At 29.7% G+C, this 16,993-nt stretch overlaps 1 protein-coding gene and 1 long non-coding RNA gene across 2 annotated transcripts; both read left to right on the top strand.

The window, feature by feature from the left end:
- The first annotated feature begins 713 nt into the window (after window positions 1–713).
- LOC107360964 (uncharacterized) lies at window positions 714–3,597 on the top strand. The gene is made up of 4 exons (XR_001568422.3): window positions 714–853; window positions 994–1,641; window positions 1,859–2,485; window positions 2,727–3,597. It is a non-coding gene; the product is annotated as an uncharacterized LOC107360964 (long non-coding RNA).
- A 2,218-nt stretch (window positions 3,598–5,815) lies between these two features.
- AstA (allatostatin A) lies at window positions 5,816–16,946 on the top strand. Its single transcript, XM_089267813.1, has 2 exons — window positions 5,816–6,117; window positions 15,585–16,946. The coding sequence occupies exon 2, from the start codon at window positions 15,707–15,709 to the stop codon at window positions 16,424–16,426; it is 720 nt and encodes a 239-aa protein (XP_089123939.1). The 5' UTR covers window positions 5,816–6,117; window positions 15,585–15,706; the 3' UTR covers window positions 16,427–16,946.
- Window positions 16,947–16,993: the final 47 nt, after the last annotated feature.

Raw genomic sequence — 16,993 nt, 5'->3', positions numbered from 1 at the left:
TTCAATCCAGATTTGTGACATTCAAATAAACACTTGTTTAATAGATAGACTAATAGTTATAGACGATCAACAATTGATGCTTAAGGTTGATCCATTTGATAATCTTAGGTTGATTGTTTTACTTACGTGATAACATTGTTTTGATTAACCTTTTGTTTTTTTTGTTGCTGAGTTTTTGGGTTCATCTTTTCATCTGTCTTTCTGGTTATCATGCAACAAGTTTCAACTACAGATGGTTCAATCTTAATCAGATTCTAATTTAACAGCTTTGGGCTTTTGGATTATTTTTAGCTTAGATTCAAGTCAAAGGTATTCTGATTCAAAATCATTTCATCGTTTTATTTAAAGGTTAACCATGTGTGGCTCAATCTCATCAGAGTGAAGCACTCACAAGTGGGAGTAACTTTGCTGAAATTTCATCACAAGAAAAGCAACAAAAAAACATTGCTTTTCAATGAAGCACAATTGAATCAAGAAAATGAACTGAAAACATGAAAAACAAAATTTTTCATTTATCTTTCTATAAGCCACAAAGGTCAAGCCCAAAAGACCACATTTTAATTAGCCATTGATTCGGTAGTTTAAATTGTGTTCATCAGTTTAATTAAAATTCAGAAACAGATTTTATTTTGTCTCCAACATTTTTCATAAAACGCGCTTCTTGTGTAACTCAGTAACTAAGCTATATTTTCCCTCAATTTTAGTCTTGCAATTGTTGTTCGTTTTCCCATTCCGTCTTAATTTGTGACAATTACTTTAGTCCAATTAATAAGATTGTATGGTGAGTAAACAATTAATTTAACTGATCTATTTGTGCTCACCTGTATTGGGTTTCATTAAATTAACCTTCATGGTAAGTTGTAAATTAACTGTTTCTTAATTGACTAGCTTTATTTGGTAGTGTAAGAATTGACCACGTTTTTTCTCAACATTTTGATTTCTTGTCAACAATAGTGTTAACCTAAATTACTAATTATTTTTTTCTGTTTACAGTTTTTGTTTCCTTCGAACTTATCCATCCTGGTTTGTGCTATCAAGTTTTACACTGTTACTGATGACTCTACTTTTATGTCTGATGGTTACCCTTAAAGAGTTAATCGCCGACAGGAGTAAGCTCACAGATATTTATAACATCTTAACGTGATATATTATGCGGTTGAATTATTGATGATGCTTTAGGCTCATCTACTTTGAAAACGTTTTGCCAAAAACCTTGAGATTGTAATTTGAAATAGACCCAGACGAAGATGGAAACGAGAAATGATGAATTGTTACTGGTGCTCATTAAAGATTGCTATTTCAAGTGATTTAAAGGTCAACATAAATTAGCTTGAGTTTGACAAAATATTCAATTCTCATAAATGGTAATCCAATGTAAAAGTTTCTGAAAATGTCATTCAAAAACCTAATGATACTTGGAGTTGCGATGATCTCTCTAAAGAAAAATTGAAGCAAACTAACTTAATAACTTTTATTAGATTATCTTTCAACAATTCCTTTTATTGACTTTATTTATGAAAGGAACATGATTGAAACATAATTTGATAACAGGGTTACAATGAAACAAAAACCTAATGACATCAATGAAACATTGAAAATGCTCAGCAACACACAATATCATGTAAATAATAAGTAAAATAGGTAAGAAAGCAAAATACCAAATTCTTTGTATATTATATCCGGTGAAACCTTTCTTCTTGGCTTTTCCAGTTTTTCCTTTTGTGTTACCTTTCAACATGATGATAAAATGAACAAATAGGCCACTTCAGAATCATTCAACTTTTCCAGAATCAGTTGACCCAAGAAAAGCTCAAAAAATGAAATTTCTCATAATTTTCTTCTCTTTTCCTTCCTACAGATCAGAACCACCTACAGGTCATCAGCAATATTGTAACGAAATTTGTAACCATATTTCCAGACAGAAAGTAACAAAAAAAATGACAGACAAATTGAATCTGTCATCTACAAGACAAGCTTTGATGACTGTCTATCAACGGATCTTGGCCAACTTTTGGACATTAAATTCAAAGAGGCGAAACAAGAAATGAAGGAAATGGCAACAAAAGGAATAAAATTCCAAGAGAAAACTTTTCAACCTGAATAATGAAAACCTGTGTTGATTATCTTTATGAACAATTGGAAAGTTGGTAAAGGAAATAGTTTCAATAATGTTACCTGTTGAAAAAAACATTTCTCGTTTTCTTCTTCTTTCCCTGATAATGATCGATTCTGACCAATTTCCAGGATAACTTGTTGAAATAATAAGAATGAAAGTTCACAACTTCAAAGAAGAAAAATAAACCACAAATAAACAGTAAAGTCTCTAAAGGAAGGAAAGTTGAAAAAAGCAATTCTCATCTGGGAGTTTTTCCATCCATTTCAAGTAAAAGGTGAAAAATAAGGCAAAATTGAATTGAATTTGATGGAGAGGAGAAACAGAAGAGTTAAAGTGAAAACGAAAGTTTCATGATGAACCATGATAATTGTAAGTTGTTTTTGGTAAGCATTATTTAAATTGCATTCCAATGGATATTTAAATGACTGAATAGTTCTGTAAACATGATGATTATTGGGATTGAAGAAATGATTTCCAAGAAATCTTTCTTTCTCCTTTTCTTCTCCTAAATTGTTTCAATCTGTTTAAGAGCAACTGAGACATGAAATGAGGTTGATAAAACTCAGAATAGAACAAAAAACTGATATATTTTCTTTCTATTTCTTTCCAGGTTAATTTGGTACAATTAGTGGATGAACAAAAAACAGAAACCTTTGGAAGTTGATCTTGGATGTTAATGCAGAATCGCAAAGTTTATATTGATTTCTCATTCTACTCTGAATAATCTTTCAACTATATTGAAGCTTTCCTGTTTTTTTACATGATAATTAGTTTTCTTCTAATAACACTTCTTGGAATGGTAAAGTTGGTGAACAATGTCAAATTGGAAGAGCTTTTGAAAATCATTTCCTGATGTAAATTACACTTGACTGTCTGAATTTCACCATTTTCATGTTGAAAACTTGAGCTTTTAAAATGATTTAACTCCAGTCAATCATAGGAATTGTTTTCAAACTGAAAAGTCTATTCAAGTTTACCAATTTTGATTTATTCATTTAAATGTTTGAAATAATTCAACTGTTTCTTGTTGTTATTGTATTGAGATGAATTCTTGTTTTTATTCAGGTAAATTCATTAGCCATGAAACGTATAATGAAATTTATTTAAAAAGCTTTCACCAAAACCTTCTTTTATTAACAAACTTTCCAATCTTTTGCTTCTTCATAACACAAGGATATGCATGAAATTGATGAAGGAAGTCAAGTTTAATCAAATTAATAACTCACCATTGACGTAAATTGATATTGAAAAAGTTGATTTGAAATTATTTGATAACGATTCAAATAATCTTGAATAACTTGAAGTTTAAACTTGAACAACATTTCTATCAATTTGATTAAAACTGGAAATTTGTGTCTGAAAATCATGTCTGATATAGAAAAGGTTTGAAATTTTGGAAAATTTGGAAAATACATTTTCCATTTTCTATATTATTTGAAAGTAACATTTTTAAAATAAAATTGATCATTTTGTTCATTCAATTTTCATCTCATCAAGTTTATTCCTAAGTTGATCTAATCCATCAGATCAGGATGAGATGACACTGAATTGGAGAAAAGAAATGAGAAAATATTGAAGAGCAAAAATGATATTGAAAGACAATTCTTTAAATTATCAACATTCAACAGGAAAACTAATAATGAAAGTAAGCGAGTTTATTATATTGAAATGGATTCAGGCCATTTCCATGTTACATGTAAACACTAACAATCTCATCACGTCAAGCATCACTCAAAATTTGTCTCATGTTCAATTGTAAGAATGTCAGGATTACATAAAAAGTAACAAAAAAAGTTCTCAAAAATATGAGATAAAATTCAACATATTTTGATGAGAAATTGCATGAAAAATTTGGTCAAAAAATTGAAAGGATTTTTTCTGGAAAAGAATTTTCAACAATGAAAATTTAGTTCGATTCTAATGAACATGAATGGGAAAATTAGATTGAAAGTTCAAAGAGGATTGTGAAAGTTTTATATAAAAAGAGGAAAAAAAGTTTCAAAATGTTCATTCAAAAGAATAGTTGGAAAATCAAAAAGAAAATTAATGAAAATTAAACACGAATCGCCTGAAAAGTTCGCAGAAGAAATGATGAGTTTGCTCCAAAAGTTCATTCAATGAAAAATGGAAATGGAAATTTGCAAATTCGAGCTTTAATCTTTGCTCAAAAGATAAAAGTTCACAAATGTTTCATTGAAAATCTTCAAAAGCTCACAAAAGATGGGATTTTTTAACAAAAGAAATGCAAGAACTTTGACTTTCGATTTGGAGACTTGAGTTAGTAGCGAAAGTTCATTCGAATAAAGAAAATTCAAAATCGATAGTTTTAGCTAAAATCGAGTTCAAAGCTCTAACATTCGATGGCTCTTAGTACAGTTATAGGATTTTCCACAGACTTTTTTCTTCGAACTGATTCTTTAATGCAACTCTAACTCTAACTGAAGATAAACTCACTTCGAGGAATAAAACATTCTGTTGCTGTACTACAGCTTCGATTCTCGGTTAAAACTCTTTTTTCGAGCGACGGTAACAGCTATTAGGGTGGCTCACGCTATCGCGGATGATTTTTATTTTGAATAACTTCTTTATTTCTGAGCGGATTTTCTTCAAATGTCATAAATCGAAATTATTCTCCTTCAGAATTAATATAACGTTGCCAGCGATTCGGTAGATCGGCAATTCCGTGTATTAGACCATCATCGTATTTTGCCCTGCGGCAATTTTCCAGACTCAAGCTATTTTCTCCCCTCGTTATGAATTTTTTCTCAATTTTCGGTTCAATTTGGCAAACATTTGAAGTTACGAGGACTCAGGTCAGTCGAAAAAAGTCAGCGTTACACTGGTAGACCACTTTTCACCAATGCTGCAAATTTGAGAAATGGTTTTTTTCTTGCTCTCTGATAGATTAAATCGGACCCTGAAATTTTGCCATGGTTGGATTTATCAGAGAATGATTTCATGCAATTTTTGCTTCTCTAAGCTACAAAACAAGCCTAAATATGTCACTTTTTTTCGACTAGAAGAAAAGTTATTAAGCTAAAAAGTTATCCACGATAGCGTGAGCCAACCTAATAAATAGTTGAATTAATTCAACTGGGGAACATCAACGATCGAACAATACTTTAAATCCATCTCACAAGGAAAGTGTTCCGAGTCATCCAAATCCTCTGTTAAAATTGGAATTTTGTCGAACATTTAAAGGTCACTTTCCGAAATCGCAAACTTCTGTTTTCTAGTTGTTGCTGTTTCCAATTCGCTAACACTTACTGTTGCGAAAAGCCGATTTCCTCATCAACGAAAAATGTCTATAACTTTTATACGTGAGCGAATATTATAAATTAAATTGAAACTCGGAAGCAAATTTGTAACGATAATTGATATCGTTTCATAGTTTCTTGAAATTCTAACGAAAAAAACTCCCAGTCTAATGCTTATCGCCTACGAATTGAATGTCATGAAATAATGATTATGTTAATAATTTTTATGACAATATTGATGATACATTTGAATGTTATTTTGGTTAATAGTAGGTTGGCTTTGAGGTATTTTACCTCGAAATGTGTACTTTTATATTTTGTGATGAAAATGGGTTGGATCTAGTTGAGTGTGACTAAAGGAGTTTTGGGTGTAAAAGGAGGAGTCTTCAGTTTCGTTTTTTTGGACAGTTCAGTTTTTTGTTTCAACTTATCAGAATATTTTATTTGCAACTAGAAGAAGAAGAAAACTTTTTTACTCAATTATTACAGGTAAAAACTGGAGTGTTAATTGGTTGAACCCACAGTTTAAAAACAAAGCTTATTATAAAGTTTATTTTACATTCAACATTTCATCGTTAACCATTAGTAAAACTATTATTATTGTTATCAACTGTTCAACTCCCAGTGATTGTTGTGTTTCCAGTTTGCATTTGGTTTAACTTTAATTGTGATATTGAATTGGAATCTTTATTTTCATGAAAAACCTTCAAATGTTTTCTTGATTCTACATCAGTCACATTTCAGGTAAGCCTTCATCTAATGTTTAAAAGCATTTTCATCTTAAAATTGAAGTTTCCAATTTTGTTTAATTTGCTAATTTACTAATCATAAATAATCATCAATTTCACTCCAACTCTGAATCTCAGTTTATTCTTGATTTTCTAGACTTTCATTTACATTTGGCATTTGTATATCGATTGACCTTTAAAAGTTTATATTAATCAAGATTATGAAAGTTGATTTGAATCTAGAAATGAATTCATTTGTAACTTGAAAAGATTGAGTAAAGTCCGAAGGTGATCATCGATTTATTGTTGCATTGTAAATGTATAACATTATGATTGATGTTGGAAAGGTAAATATATAATTGTGAGAATGTTGAATCTTGATTAAGTTCAACTTGAAAAATATTGATTGGGTTCTGTTGGTGTTTTAGTTGATTTGATTGTGATAAACATTTCTCTTGGTTGAACCTTATTCAACGGTCATTCAATATTGCTCAGTTGAAGGTGTGACAAGATGTTGAGGAAGTAAAATGTCGACATTTTGACATTTTTAATCAAGTTAAATTTGATCATTTAATTTGTTTCAACTTTTTAGGTCAACAGTGGCATCAATAGTCACAAATTGTTGTCCCAGTTAATCTTGTTAACTGTGTTACTCAATGTATGGATAAATGTCTCAAAGTAGATTAACAGTTATTCCGTGTTTTAATCAACAGAACAGTTCATTGAAATTGTCAAATAGCTAATTATAAACTGTATTATTTCCGATTACATTTACACTAATCTCATTATTCCAATGGTTTTATAACAGAATCAGGCAAATCTTATTAAATGTTACTCAAGTCTAACCAGACAGTATTTCATAGTTGAAGGCAGTTTTGCAAAGCAAACAAACTTTGAGTTTCCCTTGATTAACAACAATATCAAGTTTAAACTGTATCAATTTACCAATTTTAAACTCGATTTAAAGCGATCGTTTTCAACACTTGTTTGCTGATTTGTTCAAAAATCAGTTAATTTTTGGTGAATTCAGATCAATCATTGATTGCATTATAAAGTATTTTTCAGTTTAAAAGTTGAAAGAAAAGTTGATTTATCATTCCAAATGTAACTTTATTACCTTTACCGATAGTCTGGATATTGAAGGTGTTTTCCTGTTTCATCTTGATTCTTGTTCTTATTCACCTAAGATTGTTATCCAATGTGAGCCTGTTAAGCTGTAAGTGAAACAATCTGATTAATTCTGAAATGAACTGAAAAACTGAATAATCTAATAATAAAGACGATAAAGGCCAAATAGGTAACTTAACCATATTTTAAACTTAAATTTGTGGGTTTATATCATGAATCCCTTGAGCCATTAAACTGTATCACCTTTAATGGTTCATTTAAATTCATAAATTGAAATAAATCTTAATCTTATTTCGTGTGTTTCATGGAATCCTAAAATCTGTTGATTTCACAAGGAAAAGGAATAATTTTGGAAACTAAACCATTGAATTTATTGGTCTCAATTGGTCAATTTTCACTTAAAACTGCCCACATTTTGTTTAAAATGTCATTAAATGCATTTTTAAATAGAGAAAAATAAATTATGAAATTTTTCAGGTAACTCTGAATTGATTTAAGATACTCCATGTTCCAGCAGAAGTATAATTGAATGCTTATAAAGTTCCATCTTTTTTGTCCTTAAATCATGAATAATGACGTTAATGTTAAAAACAACACTAAATGTCGACATATTTTATGGCAGCAAAATGTGCAACAAAATATGATTAGTAAATGTTGGAACACAACTTTTGACTTAAATCACGAAACGAATGAAGGTGAAAGGTTCGAGTTTACATTTGATGATAAAAAGCATTTCCTAGTTTCTTATTGACAAACCCTTCATTTAAATGCAACCGACTTTTCAATCAGTTCATTCCAATTACATTAGCATAACATTTGGTAGAAACACCATAAACATTAGCCATTTAATTGAATTTTTTGGTCTAACTAAAATTTCTTTCAACTTGTTTACAATCTTCAGTAAATGTTGCCAATGAAGTAACCTTTGAAAGTAGAAAGGTCTATCCAAAGTCGACATGATTCAATGCGACTGCGAAAGAATCGTAGGTTCATTCCAGTTTTCATTGATGTCATCATTCAAAAAGATAAAACTCGAAAAAATCAATGTCCATATTCAATCAATTGACCTTTATTCGTTTCCAGTTTCTGCTTCAGACAAAACTGGAAATTTTTGAGTTTATCTGGAAATCGGATTAAAATTTAGTCGCAAATAAAAACATTTATTAATGATAAATTTTGTTTCTCTGTTTGCATTTAAAGGTTGAGCAAAAACTCGAATGCAATTGAAACAAAGAATTTCTAATTTTATTCAATTCCAAAAGTAGTTCCCTGAAGCCGAACTCTGAATTTCCAATTTCGATCTCATTTTAAGTTATCTTCCTTCATAAAGATAATTAACTCTGAAGTAGAAAATTGCTGCTTCGAAAAATGACATTCAATTCCTGCAAGAATTTGATATTTACATGAATTTGCTTTTTCAACTGTTTTCGCATGTTAATCGTGCTTGAATGAAGTCACCTCTGACTTATCGAGCTGAATGCAAAGTCTATTAATATCAATATCAAACTCAGCACGTGAGCTACTTGGTGATCTTTAAATAGATTGATCAGCAATTAAGAATAACTGAGTTACATTGTAATTGATAACTTAATTACAAAGTTTTTGGTTGTTTACTTATTATAATTGTCATCTTCTTGTTATCGTATTATAATATAAATGAAAGCATTTGAAAGTTATTAGATTATTTGATATAATGAAACAAATCTCTTGAGTTATTATCTTCTTAACGTTGATTAACCTGATCTAATGATTATTATTATGACTATTAGATGAGATGAAACTAAATATTTAACTGTTATCAACACGAAAAATGTGTAAACATTATTATTCATTAATAATTAAAGTTATCACATTTTTTTCACTCCAACATCACTATTTAATGATATTAATGATCGTTTTAATACCGTTATAGATAAAGTAAGTTGAAAGTTTATCCAGTCGAGTTTAACTTTTCCAATTGTCTATCAACTATCAACAGTCAGATCACATTTTTCAATCATTTTAATCATCATTTGTTTTCATTTTCAACTTAACCTTAAAGCTCAAGTACAACATGTGAATATTAATTGGTTTAAATTCAATTGAATTATAAACATTCCATGCAATTTATCCTCAAGAAACAATATTTAAACTTCAACTTCAAAAAAACTATTAAACTTGAATCGATTTCGAAATTATTCAGTTCGTAACAAACAATCAATAGTTATCGATTGCAAGTACAAATTGAAAGTTAATGCTTTTTAATTGTTCTGAAGCAACAGATACGTATGAAAAGATGAATGAGACTGTCGTTATAAATCCATTTAAGTTCGAGTAATGCAACAAATAAAAGTTGAGGTAAAATCATCATCTTTTGGTTTCTTATTTTAAATCGTACATTTGAGGTTTTTCAGAATGTATTCAATAACGAATGGAACTTGAAATTTTGCTTCTTGGCGTCAACCGCTTTATACCGATTTCTTGTATCAATTCGCGGTCCCACACACTCCGCTTTGCACAAGCAGAGCTCAATACATATACTGCAAGATATGAGCTCTGATAGTATTACAAGTTGTAAAGCTCAACTCTCATAGATATTGTCAATCGTACCAAGGAAGACCTTAGGTCTTGCAGGTTAGACATTTGATTAAACCAAACAATCGCTAAGAAAGTTAGTTGTTTCAGTAAGCTAATAACTTTTAGTCCAATTAGAAGCGAAAGAATCGACCTTACGATGTTAGAAAATCGAATATCACATTTCTTTTGATCTGAACTCTTTTGAAATTCAAGACAATTGAGACTCTTGGTGCATATTGTAATTCACATTTAAATTTCAAGAAATTTTACATCAAATCTTTCAGCTTCATCAATCAATTTGTTGACTTTGTAAGCGATTCTCTATTCCTTACAGTTTTAAGATACATTTTAAATTCGTCTCCACATTCACTTATCACTCACCGATCGTGCTTAAACTTACATAATAAATACATTTTCATGAGTGTTTCTCAATTGTTCATTATTTATTAAACTCTCTATTAAACTGGATTGTAAAATGTAAAGCATTTTGATCATCCAATTGACCTTTCAACTTGAATGTATTACTTTTCACCCGTTAATCTAATAAAAGAATCACATTGCATTATAAAATTTTGATCATTTCATGATAACAAGACAAACATGAAAATATCAAAATTAAGTAACATCGCGTTTCTCGTCAACTATTATAATTATTTGGTAATGGATGAAAAAATTGATGAAAGAAAACGATAATAAAAGTTTTCAACAAATCAATCAATCTGATTTTTCACGTCAAAATTTGTCACAAAATTTTTTGCTTGACATTTTCAAGAAAATCGTAAACTTTAAATGAAATTGCAAGGTGTTCATGTCAAACTGAAAATTGTCACCAAAAATCATTAGATTTCCTTTCAAACTGAATGGAAGTAAAAGGACTGATTAAAATACAAATAATGATATTGTCCAGTGGGAGTTGATTCCTTTATTTGTTTCTCCCATCCATTCATCTTTCATTTGCTTTGCCTCTTCAAAACCCATTAACCTCAACTTGCATAATTAGACTGATTAGACTAATCAAACGAAATTACTTTTAACCAAAGTTCCATTGAAAATCACGTTTTCCTTCATTTCCCTTCCCTTCAACTATTCAAATACTTTTACCCTAAAATCGGATATTACATGATACTTTTGAAACAATCAAAGATGAACCTTTTGATCGATAAACACATTTCCTCCTGAAATCTCATTTACTACTTGCATTACTTGAAGAGACAAAAATTATTCAAATTATTACCTGAAGGTAATTAAATAGATAATAACTATTGAAAGCATTTTCTAATTGAAAATGAACTGATTAATAAATAATGATTATTAATTGCATTGGAATAATGCTGTTACTCTGATTAGTCGACACTTGAGTTATGCTTTTTATTCAAACATCATTCTTCTGTCAACATTAGTCTTTAAACATTTTACCCTTTTCCTGATTGTTCAAGTTTCCATCTTTTTTCATCGTTTTATTGCTCAGAATTGAAAACTATTTTCTCTTATTATCTTCATTTTGCACTTTATTATATTATTCTTGTTCAATTCCTTATCCTTTTATCCTTTCATGAATATCAATAAGAATTTACTGTTTTTCCTTTTCTTTTCTTTTATCTAAATTCTGATAATTTTGAGGAAACTTTCTTCCATGGAAATTGTGATTTCAGGTTTGCATGTTCATTGGGATGAAACAACAATATCAGGTTTCAGTGTTGCTTCAGGTTAAAGATGATACAAGACTAAGAATTGATTCTGTTTAATAAATGATGTTCACTGAAACAAATTGACTGGAAATTTTGGTGAAAGATTAGCAAATAGAAAATACATTTTTTCTTATTTTTGTTCATTTTTTATTTCAGTTAAATTTCATTCTTTCATGACTATTGAATGTCAAATAATTTCATTGATCAGTATCGCTTTTACCTTCGCTATTATAGTGTCAGTTCCATGAGAACAATAGTTAACTCGATTTACTGGTTTATTCAGGGAGGCAAAGATTCCCTGAACATTTTCATTCTCTCTTTCATCTCTCAAAAATTCCAAATGAAATTATCTTATTAATCATTTATCCATTCAGTACACAACATTAGTGTTACAGTTTCAGCATTTATCCAATTGTTTGTCCAACAATTAGTTGAATAAGCCATCCAATTATCGCTTAAAAAGAAGCTCATCTGATCAACATTTCAACTTCAAATATTTGGCGATGATTTTTTCATGATATTTCCATGTCAACCTTTACTTGATGAACTGCTTTAAACCAAGTTCTGTATTGATTCTTGAAAGTTTGAAATTCTGTGAGCAAAAGAGTTTTCTTTCAACTGAAAAACATTGAAATCTAATCAAATCAATTAAAGCGTTAATTATATTGTCATGAACATGATTCTTCCATCAGTTTACACCTTAAAAGGAAAGTGTCTCAAGCTAAGGATATTCAATCATTTCTTGGATAATCTACAAAATCAGTTCAGTTCTGATTTTAAATCATAAATTGTCATTCATTTACATTTGATCGATAAAACCTAAACATTGTAACTCTTCACGATCAGCAACTTGTCTCAATTTGATACATTAAAATGACTTTTCTTGTTCAGTTGACATTCAACTTTATTTACCTTTGAATATAAAAATAAATTTGCATATTAATTGGAGGAAAGCAGACAATTGAAGGAATCGTAATTGCAATTGAAACTTTTAAAACAGTTAACTTAATGGGCATAAAAGGTTGAGATTTTAATCAGTCAACCAGTTGTTATGGATCATTTAATCAACCAAAGTAAACATTTAATGTTTTTGTATATCATCATTGATTAAGGTTAAATGTTTGTTTGAGAATCGAAAACCGATAATCGATTTGAATGGAAGTTGAAAGTTTTAAAGGAATAACTGTTCGATAATAATACATGTTATCATTATCTGAAATGGACTTTAAAACAGGAAGAAAAATATTATTTTCTTGCTTCTTCTCAATTCTCTGGTGGATCGGGTGAAACAAGTTTCTTTATTCATTCACTTCATTGAATGAAAACTGAAAATTTTCATCCAACTTTACCTTTAGCTGAATCTTGTTCAATTCAATTGTTAACTTACTTGGCAGTCTAATGCATTTGCTAAATGAAATTTTGCCTCTCAAATATTATTACTCTGGTTATACTTTGCTCTGCCATTTCTGTCTTTTATCAATCTCTGATTCTTTCAATTTTCAAGAACAAATTATTCTACTCAATTCAATCTGACCAAAAATACATTTTCACAGCTTTAACGGCTTTTCAACATTGTATATTTAATATATAGATCAACCTGTTGCAATGAGAAAATGTTGTAAATATTGAAAGATTCAATTCAATAATGATAATAGATTTCATCTCTTGCTTTCATTTTTATTGAAAAACAAAACCAGAAAATGCTTTACAATCTCAATCAATTTAATAATGAAAATTTTTAATCTTCTAATCATTTAAATGCAACCATTCGAAGTGAATCAGTGATCGAAGTAGTTGATGGCTAGTAACTTGGGTTCAGTGCTGTTCTGCTAAGAATCGCGAATCTAATAAAACATTTGTAAGATTAAACTTTAAGAATTATTTATTCGTTCTGTTAGGGAAAAGTTATTCATAATTCAGTAAGGACTAAGGAAACAGACAGAACGAATTGTGTTGATCCTGATTCATAACTTATTGTTTGAACAAGTATTGTTACGTCTTCACTTCCATGAAAATTACATTGTAATATAACTGCTCTTATGGAAAACGCTTTTTAAATATTTGCTGTTTGTTCACGAAACAGAAGTAAATAAGATTTCAGCTTTCCAATGAAATCCTGAAAAACATTTTCTCCACAAATCAATCGATACTGGTTGATTGATAGGAAAAAGTATTAAATGATGATAACGATAATCAAAGTTAATAACAAAAGACGCTGGAGACTATCCTTTGCATTTCGAGTACTTTAAATGTCAATTGAACCGTTTCTCATCTTGTTCTCAGGATCAATATGCAAAGACTCTATTACTAATCCTGATAGTTTGAAATACTTCTCTGAATTTCAAGTTCATCCGTTCATTTATTTGAAAATTAAAAACATTTTGCATTCAAATTCATCCATCAAGGATAACTATTTGTACTGCGAGCTTCATGTTGAAAGCGTGACTTCAAACTTCAAATTATAAAGATCATTGAAATAGCAATAATTATGTCACATTGTACTTCGAAGACTGACGAACAACTTCAACGAAAAAGTCATTTGGATTCCCATTTAGATTTAGGATGACAAAAAAGTTCACATTTCCCAATCACAATAAGATATAAAAGCTTTCTCTTTTCATTTGAATTTATTGTTTCATTGCTACACAAAGATGCAATATTGATTACATTTCCAGTTAATTTTGGCAAAAATCTTGTTGGAACAATTCGATCGAATCAGGAGAACTATTTATTAAATGTTCAGATTCTCAATAAACATGCTAAATTAATTCAGGAAATAGGAATGACGATATGAAAATCGAAGAAAACAAGAAATGTAGCTAAAAATAATGTTCAAATAACAATTGGTCAAGAAGCAAAAATAAGACACAATTCCCCCAAAATTTGCATATTATCACAAATTTAATAGTTCAATTAAATCGACTTCGTTGTGTAACCTTTAATTTGACTCGTGTTACTGTCATGAGCAAACCCAAAGCTGAAAATCTTTTGGCACAAAGCAATTTGCTTTGAAAGGGCCGAGTTAATTAGCTGATAAACCATGAAACGGTTTCTTATTACATTGTCATATTTTCATAGTTTTTTAAGCTGATGAACAGAGATGAAGACATAAAACCCAAAACCTTTTAACTATGAAAGCAACACAAGAAAATAATGACTGAGAAAAAAGTTTGTCTTGTCATCAATTTATAACATAATAGCAACTGATAATGATATTCATCATCACTTTTTTCATCCCTTAATCATTTCTATGATAATCCAGAAAATAAATTGTCATTTCTGACAAAATTAACTCAACCAAATGCATAGATAAATGATAAACAGTTGTTTGATTGTTTGGTGAACAAAAAAAGCGCATTATTCAACTTAAAGTTGACAGTTTGATTCAGCTTTAAAAAACCATTAATACCTATCAACAGTCGACTTTGAAAATATGGAAATAATAAGTTGAAACTGTCATCAATCCATAATTCACCAGAAAAAAAACTGTTGCTTCGTTCAACATTAAACAATCATCAAATCTAATTTAAATGTCTTGATTGAAAAACATTGATTTACTTATTGTCAACATTAATTTCACTTGTGACTTACAATACAAAGAAAGCAGACTTTGGGTAAAACTTATTGTTTTGTCCCTACAAAATGAAGACCAATCAAGTTTACAATTAAGATTACCATTAAAGCATCATTAACCTTTTCTAATCGCAATCAATAATTCAATAACTGTTTCTTAACCATTTAATTTCTTGTTATCCAATTAATGAGAGACTAAATTGATTGACAAGAAAAGTTCATTTTTTTCAGTTTAATTTCAAAGTTGAAATTGATTGACAAATCAAATCGATTAATTGATTTTTGCCTTTCATCGCTAAATTGTCTAAATGTAGTTCTTGTTTGATGATGATTATAATGATTGCGGTGTTGCTTTCATTTTCCTGGCAAAGAAATAAGAAAATGTAATTTACCATTGATTCAATGATCATTAGAATGCAAATTAATAGTTGATTGTGAGTTACAACAGACATCAGATGATAAATGCTGTTAATCATTGTTTAACCGTCTTTAATCAATTTACTGGTTTCTAATATTGTTTTGCTTCTTTTCATTTCAGTTTTTGATTTGTTGCCGTTACACTGAACATCTGCATTTCTGGTGGTTCCTTGAAATTCATCTTTTTTACTTTTAAGTTTACCATTTCAATTATTGCAACTTTTGGTCAACACCAACAATTCAATGGTTTATCCAAAGATCAGTGAAACCTTTTTAAAACGTTTCACTTCACTTTTAATTTTGGTTAACATTATTTTCACCTCAACATGGTTACAAGTAGCTTCAGCTCATCTGGCTTCAGTCAATCAGGATGAAACATTGTTATTACCTAACACATATCATGGCAATATTAACATTCAATCTTTAGCATCACCATCTAATCGAGTAGAGAAACGATCCCTTCCTTATACAGATGAGGCTTTAACTCGATCCTGGAATATCGTCAATCCTTCGGCTTCCTCTTTTGTTGGACAGACAAGTTTGACAGACACTTCAGCCTCTTCTTCATCGCCCTCATCATCATCTTCATCATTGTTACCTCATTCTTCATCCTTAACTTCATTAAATGACGAATACGAGACTGATTTAGATTCATCCTCTGAACCATTTGTTGGTGACTCTGAATATAAACGAGATGGTTCCCGATACGCTTTCGGTCTGGGCAAACGAGCTTCACCCGAATCAAGATATTCATTCGGAATTGGCAAAAGGTTACCAGAAATGTCTCGTTATCTTGCTGGAAGCAAACGACTTCCAAATAGATTTCAATTTGGTTTGGGTAAAAAGTCAAGATATGCATTTGGTTTGGGCAAACGCGATCTCTATGAGTACATTAAACGAAGGTACAACTTTGGTATTGGTAAACGGGCTCCATCTCAAAGATATACCTTTGGATTGGGATAAGATTTAAATTGATCATTGCCATCATTATATTAATCCGTTAAGAAAAGTTGGAAAAAAAAGATTTTTTTGTTCGTTGAAAACTGAAAACACAAAAACCCAAAATGAAAACTCTTATGTCAAATTATTCAATGCATAATCAATAAAACAACCAAAGGCAAACTCACAAGTTGATGTTGAAACAAATCTAGAGACTAACCATTGAAATTAACAATGGTAATTATTTATTAACAGTGGCTATTGAGCTTAAGTGAGATTGATTGATGGACAGCATAATTGTGATGTGATGTTTTACTGTAAATATGGAAGTGAGTTATTAGTTTACAGTTAAATAATGTTTTTGTTTTTCCTGGTTATTCCTCTTTTCAATTACATTTTGATTGTATCCTGATTTGGCTCTTAAAATTATTTCATTAACTAATTGGTATTACTTAAGAGTATTTCAATTCTAATGTTATACAAATTAATGTTGTTCACAATACAAAACAAAAAACAATAAATATTGTATTTCTCACTCTTTTAATTTAGACTTTTCAAACCATTTTTTGCGCTTTCACTGTAATCTTTTCA

This window comes from Tetranychus urticae, chromosome 1 (genome assembly GCF_039701765.1).
Source record: "Tetranychus urticae isolate SD_2017Ah chromosome 1, NJAU_TeUrti_SD_1.0, whole genome shotgun sequence".
In the NCBI taxonomy this organism is placed as follows: Eukaryota; Metazoa; Arthropoda; class Arachnida; order Trombidiformes; family Tetranychidae; genus Tetranychus; species Tetranychus urticae.
This window is presented reverse-complemented; position numbering and strand designations above follow the sequence as displayed.

What these genes read in the sequence shown, in the direction of transcription:
- AstA (XM_089267813.1), top strand. Translation starts at nt 15,707, where the DNA reads ATGGTTTATCCAAAGATCAGTGAAACCTTTTTAAAACGTTTCACTTCA.